Source organism: Chaetura pelagica, unplaced genomic scaffold, assembly GCF_000747805.2.
Source record: "Chaetura pelagica isolate M959 unplaced genomic scaffold, ChaPel_1.0 scaffold309, whole genome shotgun sequence".
Lineage (NCBI taxonomy): Eukaryota > Metazoa > Chordata > Aves > Apodiformes > Apodidae > Chaetura > Chaetura pelagica.
In genome coordinates, this window is record NW_009954547.1 from 752,914 (window position 1) to 761,491 (window position 8,578).

Consider the following 8,578-nt stretch of genomic DNA (forward strand, 5'->3'; position numbering starts at 1 on the left):
GCCCAGTGTGCTGCCATTGGCACAAAGCAGGCTTGTTGTTTTATACATATCTGTTAATTTCTTGTTTCTAAACTCTTTTGTCTTGTCACTAGGCTGTTCTTGGGAGTTTATTGCACTCCAGTAGGGATCAGTTCTCAGAGTCGAGGAGTTAGAAGTGAGATTTGAGATAAGTGAGACCCATTCGGTGCTGCTTTGGACACCTCTGAAGGGGAAATGGAGTTATCAGGATTGAAAAAGAAGAGTTTGCTAGGACTCAAAGAAAATAATAAAAAATCCAACACTAGGTAATAATTCTGTCTGAATTTTCTAGGCTTAACAAAACTGGGGGTTTGTTAGGGTACTAGGGCTCTCCCAGTGAGGGTGAGGAATCGGAAGTGTAACTCTTCCTGAGTGAATATCTGTATGTGAGAATTTCTGTGTGCTACAGCTGTTTCCTCAAACCTGCGCTGTAATGTAAAATATTTTCCTTTTTCTAAAGAGTCCAAACTTGCCTAATGCTTTAACTCTGGAGTTTTGGTGATCTGGAGTTACATTTGAAGTTCTGTGTTTTGTGTTGCTGTTCTGTGCTTTGTTGGGTTGTGTGCTTTTTTGGTTTTTTGGGGGGGAGTTTTCTGTATTAAGCAACATCCTCTGCAATTTGTTCTTGAAGGGCTCCCTCACCAACCAAGCGCAAGGATAGGTCTGAGGAGAAATCAAAGGACAGGTCTAAAGATAAAGGATCCACTAAGGAATCTGGTGAAAAAGATCGTGGGCGAGACAAGACCCGCAAAAGACGCAGCGCTTCTAGTGGGAGCAGCAGTACCAGGTAGTTATTGTTACAGGTAGTAACAAATCAGAGTTTTCAGAAACCAGCAGCTTTATTTCCAGTATATTTCATTCCTTGTGTCATGGACTTGTTGCAGGTTTGCTTTGTATTAGTCACAGTGCAGTTTGTCCAACCTAAAGGGTTTATTTTTTTAGATATGGATTTCCTTTGGCTCTCTAGTGAGCCATGCAGCATCCATATTCTAGCTCACAGGTGCTCTTGCATAATTACCATAAGTTTGTCAGCAGTTCTTTTTCTCAGTACCTTTTTTTTTTTTCTTCTCCCCATCCCCAACAGATCCCGCTCCAGCTCAACTTCCAGTTCAGGGTCCAGTTCCAGCACTGGTTCTAGCAGTGGCTCTAGCTCTTCTTCTGCCTCAAGCCGCTCTGGGAGCTCCAGCACCTCACGCAGTTCCAGTTCCAGCAGCTCCTCTGGATCTCCCAGTCCCTCTCGACGGAGACATGACAACAGGAGACGCTCCCGCTCCAAGTGAGTTTCATTGGACTTCTAGGAATTACCACATGATGGGCTCATTTTCCTGGAAAATACAAGGCTGTGATCACAACAGATTTTTTTTCTAAGGACCATTGCCTTTCTTTGTAACTTAGAGATCTGAATTTTGTTAGAAAGAGGGTCATGTTTTTGCTTACAATCAAAACATGTGCTCTGTAGAAAGACAAATTAAAAACCCCATTTTGAAGAGTGATTTTAAGTACTGCATTTTACTGCAGCTTTAATCAGTGTTTCCCCAATAGTATGAGATGGTGTGGCCACCAGTTTTTTACTGGAGTAAATCTCCTTGGTTCCTGTAAATTACAGCCAAGACTAACAGAAAACACAGGGCTAAAAATGGTGTTTATGTGGGCATATTTATTCTTATGTACAGAAGAACAAATTGGGAGGCAAAGAGGCAGAGGAAGCATTTTTCCTGTAAGGATAGGAGTGTTAATGTCTGCAGTTTTTTCCTTTGGCTAATTCTGTAAGTAGAGTGCTGAAGGCTGATAAAATATACTTGAAGTATTATGAACTACTGTGGTTTTCTGTAGTGTATTCCTCAATTTAAGGACAGTAACTTTAGGAAGAAGCATAAATGTAAATTTTCTGCGTGCTGGGGTTTGGGAGATTAAAACGGCATACCATGGTTTTTCAAACTGTGAGACTTCCAGACCTCTGTAGTGAACAGAAGATACAGAAACACAAATAATCAGATCCATTAATTTGCCTGGTTGTGGTGTGCTTTGGTATTTATGTCCTAATTTTGCCTCTTTAATTGTTGAGGCAAAGGCTGTTTTTTGTTTTAACAACTGAGAAGTTCTTTAACTATGGCAAACAACTTTGAAGAAATGTATCCTAAATGTCATGTTTGTTACCTTAGTTGCAGTAAAGTTGAAAACTCCCCCAAAATAGGCTCTCAAATTCCAGAAGGCTTTAAAAGCAAAAGCAGACAAGGCAGGTGCAAATCCTGAGATGTTCCTAAGTGAAACACACCCACACCACTCCAGTGCTTCCTAACTTGTAACTTCTTATGAAAAAAGATGCCTTCCCAAGAAAAAATGGTACTGTTTTATCATGTGTTAATGAATGGCTTCTTGGTTTGTCTGACATGTTCCCTGAAAACCCTGGATGTTTTCTGTTGGCACCATCAGGTCCAAGGCACCCAAGAGAGATGAAAAGGAGCGTAAAAGGCGGAGCCCGTCACCCAGACCCACAAAAGTGCACGTTGGAAGGCTCACTAGGAATGTCACCAAGGTAATGGTGTGCTCCCCTGTAATACCAAGCTTGCCTCTTTCTTCTGAGGATGCATGAGGAGCTCTTCTAAATCTCTCAACACTTGGTTGTTGCTAGAATGCTGCCAGGATGTCACTGGTGGAAATTGTTGCTTTGTGTCCAAATTATTTGGCAAGGAAAATTTTGGTAGGATTTTAGTGAGTCAAGTACAGTGCAGGTATATCACAGAATCACCAAGGCTGGAAAAGCCTTAAAGATCATCAAGTCCAGCCTATGACCTAACACCACCACATCAGCCAGACCATGGCACTAAGAGAGACACTGTGTAGTGCTTAAGAGGTCGGTCCACTTAAGTATTCCGGACCTTGTATCCTGCCTTACTAGAAAAAAAACTGCAGAAGTTGGGATAATAGCTGAAATGACCTTGGAAGCATGAAGGATATCTGGAATTTCTTGCTAAAGGACCTGAAGAGAGCTGGGCTGGCTTGAATTGTCTTTACTAGAATGTAGTTTAAGTGTCTTCAGAGGTAAAAGGTTTAGGTTGCTAAAAAAAGTATGTGTTTTTTAAAAAATTAAAAATTGCACCTGAAGGGTTTTCAGCTGAGGGCATAAGTTCCTTTTTCAGGTCCCCAGTAGGATTTTTACACTAGTTGTGCTTCTGTAGCCAGTGTTGACATGCAGCAGTAATACTGCTAGGACTGAAGGTTTGGAACAATCTGAGAAACTGAATGGGCAGCACAGGAGAGAAAGCAGTGGTAATTCCTTCCCCGTTTGGTCAATGGTGTCTTCCTGATGATGGCATTGATTTAAAGCTAATCTAGTGCTGTGTACAGCTTGGATTTACTGCTCTGCAGCGTGGTCTGTGTCCTTAAGACTTGCTCTTTCTCTGTAGGATCACATAATGGAAATTTTTTCCACTTATGGAAAGATTAAAATGATTGACATGCCAGTTGACAGGCTAAATCCACACCTCTCGAAAGGTTATGCTTATGTGGAGTTTGAGAACCCAGATGATGCTGAGAAAGCCCTGAAACACATGGATGGAGGTAGGTATCAAATGCTGCAGGGAGGCTGCATTTATAAAAATCTTTGCAGATGAGGTTGATCTGCAGATGAGTTAAAGGTGATGGGAACGCCTTTGGGGAACTGATCTGAAATACTTGTCTGTTTTCAGCCCAAATGGCTTTGGCTTTTGTGTTGCTCAGGGAAGATCCAGGAAATGCCAGAACTATTAAAACTGAGTTTTTTCAAAACAATAATAGAATTATTTATGTTTCTGTGAAAATCATTCCTGGTTAATGTCTGAACTGAAATTTGATGGGATATTAAATTAAGAAGTCTATGTATGTGGATTTGTCAGAATAACTCTGTAGCTGGTTATGGGAACATGCTTCACTTGCTTGGGACAAAACTGTGGGTTGCAGTAATAGGATGTGTAGATGTTAGTACTGGAAAATAACTTCCTTTCCTTCTTTCTGTGATTCCCTTAAAAGGCCAGATTGATGGTCAGGAGATCACAGCCACTGCTGTGCTGGCACCACGACCTAGGCCACCTCCTCGACGCTTTAGCCCACCCAGGAGGATGCTGCCACCACCACCCATGTGGCGCAGGTCACCCCCTCGCATGAGGAGAAGGTGAGAGCTTGTGACTGTGTTTCTTTCTTGGTGTGACGTGTTACCACTCAGAAACTCAGCATGGGAACAATTTAATCCTGTTGGACTTGACTCTTCCCTCCAAATGACAGTAATACCTTTGGGGCATAAGTTGAACCTGGATTGTCCTTCTTAACTCCTAGCACCAGGGTGACCTGCTCTGGGCTGCATCCTGAATAGTCTATTAGAAAGGTTCAGAGCTTTCCAGCCTCTTCCCTCGGAGTTCCCTCTACAGAAATGCTTCCAGTTGAGGTGGCAATGGTTTTCTGGCTGGGAGAATGCTCTCGGCAGCCTTCTCCAGCTCTGTGCTTTTCTGCTGCCCTTGCACCTCCTTCCCTTACTTATATCACGGGCACACGACGAAAAAGCTGTCCTACATCAGGTCAGCAGAGCACACCCCAAGGTGGGACCTAACAAGCACACACCCTTGTACAACTTGGGGCTGCCTGAATGTGCTCAGACAGTGAGTCTTTTGGAGCCTTCCTCCTTCCTACTTGGGCACCCTCTGCCTTGGAGATCTGCAGAGACTCTTGTCACTAGTAGAAGTGGCTCCTGTGTGAGCCCCTTGGTTGTTGAACAGCTTACAAACTACAGGTTTAAAATGAAAACTAGTTAATGTGGCACAGATCTGCCTTTTGGTTGTTCTTTAAATGTGCCTTTTCCTGAGGGCTGGTGAAGGTGAGGTTGTGCATTCCCTCCTGGTGGCTGGTTTTCTTCCCAAGTCTATCTCTGATTATCCTGTTCAGGCTCTGTGCCTGGAGCCTTAGTGACATGTGGTACCTACACATTGACTGTGGGACTGAAGAGCTTGACATCTTTGTCATTGACATGGACAGTGGTATCAAGTGCACCCTCAGCAGGTTTGCTGACAACACCAAACTGTGTGGTGAGGTCAGTGTGCTGGAGGGAAGAGAGGCCCTCCAGAGAGACCTGGACAGGCTCAAGAAGTGGGCTCTTGCAAACTGCATCAGGTTCAACCAGGCCAAGTGCAAGGTCCTGCACCTGAGTCAGGGCAATCCCATGCACAGATTAAGGTTGGGAGGGGAAAGGATTGAGGACAGCCCTGAGGAGAAGGACTTGGGGTGATTGTGGATGAGAAGCTCAATATGAGCCAGCAATGTATGCTTGCAGCCTAGAAAGCCAGCTGTGCACTGGGCTGCATCAAAAGAAGTTTGGCCAGCTGATCAAAGGTGATTTTCCCCCTCTACTCTTGTGAGACCCCACCTGGAGTACTGTGTCCATTTCTGGAGCCCGCAGTATATAAGAAGGATGTGGAGCTCCTTGAGTGAGTCTAGAAGAGGGTGACAAAAATAATCAGAGGGCTGGAGCACCTCCCCTATGAAGACAGGCTGAGGAAGTTGGGGTTGTTCAGCCTGGAGAAGAGGAGGCTCCGAGGTGACCTTGTAGCTGCCTTCAAATACCCCAAGAAAGCTGGGGCAGGACTTTTTGCACAGGCATATAGTGTGAGGACAAGGGGCAATGGTTTAAAACTGGAAGAGGGGAGATTTAGATTAGATATTAGGGGGAAATTCTTTACTATGAGGGTGGTTGAGACCCTGGAACAGGTTGCCCAGGGAAGCTGTGGCTGCCCCATCCCTGGAAGGGTTCAAGGGCAGGTTGGATTGGGCTTGGAGTAACCTGGTCTGGTGGGAGGTGTCCCTACTCATGAAGGGGGGTTGGAACTAGATGATCTTCAAGGTCCCTTCCAACCCAAACCTTTCTGTGATTCCATGATTAACTGTTTCTTTGGAGTTAGACTTGCTCTAAGAAATGTCCCTGTCATGTGGAATGTTCCACAAATTCTTTCCCCGAATATCCCTGTATTGCAGGAGTCACAGCTGATCTTTCAGGTGAAGGAGTATGTGATGTGGCATGAACTTGAGCTTTTTCTTGAGGAAGAAGACAAGATTCTTGTCTGTTCTTTTGATATTAAATATTCTTGCAGCTTCCTGAAGCAGAGAGAGGGTAGCCAGGATATTCCTGCTCTGTAATGTTGGAACTGCCTTTTTCCTCCCTGGAGCTCTTTTACTGCGGGGTGTGAGGGATTTTTGGAGGGAGGTGGGGAAGTGATTTTTTAAAAGTTGTTGGTAGATGAGTTGAAGAGTTACTGGAACCTGTTGCCCTTGTCTTCTGACTGAAGCTTCCTCCCCCTGCCAGGTCCCGGTCTCCCAGGCGCAGATCCCCTGTTCGTCGGCGGTCGAGATCCAGGTCTCCTGGCCGGAGGCGCCACCGCAGCCGCTCCAGCTCCAACTCTTCACGATAAAGCAAAAAGACTGGACAGCTTTTTATTTTTTAACTTAAATCCTGTCAGACTAAATATTGTACCTTTTTTTTTATATATATAATAGGTCTGTGGGAGGAGGAGTGAGAGAGAATCCTGGCAATGAGGGTGACCTAAGAGGAGAGAGCTAAAGCTCCCAGCCAGTAGATCACCTTTGCTGTGGAGCTTCTAGTTTCCTGGTATTGAATTGAAATTATTTTAAATGGCTTTGATTTTTTTTCAAAGGCTGCAAAAACATCTTTTACAGGTAAACAGAAGGAAAGATGTTACAGCCAGTTAGCAGGCTGCTGCTTGGTGATCTCTAAATGCTTCGCACGCTGTATAGACAAGCATGTAAATCTTGAGCTGTTTTAAGAAACCCTGCATGGTGAGGCAGGGAGGCATTTACCTTCATCTCTAGGTGCCAGCACAGGATTTTTCAGAGTAGCTGGAGTCCAGATCTGCCCAAAATTTAATGCTGAGTTGTCACTTTATTCCATTAGTTTCTGCAGACGAGGCTCTTCTGTAACATACGTACCAGGCGATCATCACAGAAACCACAGTCCCGCCCACTGAACATGATACTTTAGAAAATAAGCTGGAAATCTTAAGAACTGCTTTGTAGTTGTCCCCGTAAGTGATATATTTCACCTTTTATTAAAAGGTGTTGGTAAAAACTTCATAGACAGCTCCTCAGTGAGATGGTGTGAGTGCTTCTGCTTGTTCAGATCTCAAATTGACAACTGAGCATCAACCCCCTGGAAACTGCAAGGCAGGGAGGGAGGGTCAAAGCTGTCTGGATTAAGCGCGGTTCACACAGGCAAAGAATTTACCACCTGTTGTACAGTCAATACTATAAAGATTTTGTTTTGTTTTGTATCACTTTGTAGCCTTTTGGGCCATGTTGTGTTTGTACTCGTTTAGGATGAGCAACTATTGAATAAAGCAGTAGGGTTGAGAATAACTGCCCTGCCTCTCTCCCTTCTTCAGCCCTTTAGCCCAGCAGAAGGGTGAGGCCGGCAGCTCCCTTTACTGGGGATTTTACGGTAAAACCGGCACTGCCGGATCCCGGCGGGCGAGCCCCGCGCCGGGAGCTCGTGCGGCTTTAAGGCCGGCGTGGGTGGGGCTTCCGCGCGTCACACCCACAGGCGGCGCGGATTGGCTGGCGCTGATTGGCCGGCGCTGATTGGCTGGCGCAGCGCAGGCGCTCCTCCTGTCGGGGACATGGCGGCGGGGCTGGCGGGCGCCCTGCGGGAGGCGGCGGCGGCGCTGGGAGCGGGCGAGGGCCGTAGCTGGAGTCCAGATCTGCCCAAAATTTAATGCTGAGTTGTCACTTTATTCCATTAGTTTCTGCAGACGAGGCTCTTCTGTAACATACGTACCAGGCGATCATCACAGAAACCACAGTCCCGCCCACTGAACATGATACTTTAGAAAATAAGCTGGAAATCTTAAGAACTGCTTTGTAGTTGTCCCCGTAAGTGATATATTTCACCTTTTATTAAAAGGTGTTGGTAAAAACTTCATAGACAGCTCCTCAGTGAGATGGTGTGAGTGCTTCTGCTTGTTCAGATCTCAAATTGACAACTGAGCATCAACCCCCTGGAAACTGCAAGGCAGGGAGGGAGGGTCAAAGCTGTCTGGATTAAGCGCGGTTCACACAGGCAAAGAATTTACCACCTGTTGTACAGTCAATACTATAAAGATTTTGTTTTGTTTTGTATCACTTTGTAGCCTTTTGGGCCATGTTGTGTTTGTACTCGTTTAGGATGAGCAACTATTGAATAAAGCAGTAGGGTTGAGAATAACTGCCCTGCCTCTCTCCCTTCTTCAGCCCTTTAGCCCAGCAGAAGGGTGAGGCCGGCAGCTCCCTTTACTGGGGATTTTACGGTAAAACCGGCACTGCCGGATCCCGGCGGGCGAGCCCCGCGCCGGGAGCTCGTGCGGCTTTAAGGCCGGCGTGGGTGGGGCTTCCGCGCGTCACACCCACGGGCGGCGCGGATTGGCTGGCGCTGATTGGCCGGCGCTGATTGGCTGGCGCAGCGCAGGCGCTCCTCCTGTCGGGGACATGGCGGCGGGGCTGGCGGGCGCCCTGCGGGAGGCGGCGGCGGCGCTGGGAGCGGGCGAGGGCC

The 8,578-nt window shown here is 46.2% G+C and overlaps 2 protein-coding genes across 2 annotated transcripts in view; both read left to right on the top strand.

Annotated features, from left to right (window-relative positions):
• Positions 1-213: 213 nt before the first annotated feature.
• Positions 214-6,658, top strand: RNPS1 (RNA binding protein S1, serine-rich domain). The gene is made up of 7 exons (XM_010005044.1): positions 214-284; positions 650-805; positions 1,103-1,294; positions 2,452-2,554; positions 3,426-3,579; positions 4,027-4,168; positions 6,344-6,658. Exons 1-7 carry the CDS (start codon positions 214-216, stop codon positions 6,447-6,449), a joined length of 924 nt encoding a protein of 307 aa, XP_010003346.1. The 3' UTR covers positions 6,450-6,658.
• Positions 6,659-8,514: 1,856 nt separating this feature from the next.
• Positions 8,515-8,578, top strand: part of TELO2 (telomere maintenance 2) — a 20,847-nt gene continuing 20,783 nt past the window's right edge. Inside the window, exon 1 of the mRNA XM_010005062.1 lies at positions 8,515-8,565. Within this exon, the coding sequence (XP_010003364.1) occupies positions 8,515-8,565 (51 nt within the window). The remainder of the gene's footprint in view (positions 8,566-8,578) is intronic.

Coding starts and splice junctions, on each gene's coding strand:
- RNPS1 (XM_010005044.1), top strand. CDS start 214: ATGGAGTTATCAGGATTGAAAAAGAAGAGTTTGCTAGGACTCAAAGAA. Junction 2,555..3,425: donor TCACTAGGAATGTCACCAAG/GTAATGGTGTGC, acceptor CTTTCTCTGTAG/GATCACATAATGGAAATTTT. Junction 3,580..4,026: donor CCTGAAACACATGGATGGAG/GTAGGTATCAAA, acceptor TTCCCTTAAAAG/GCCAGATTGATGGTCAGGAG.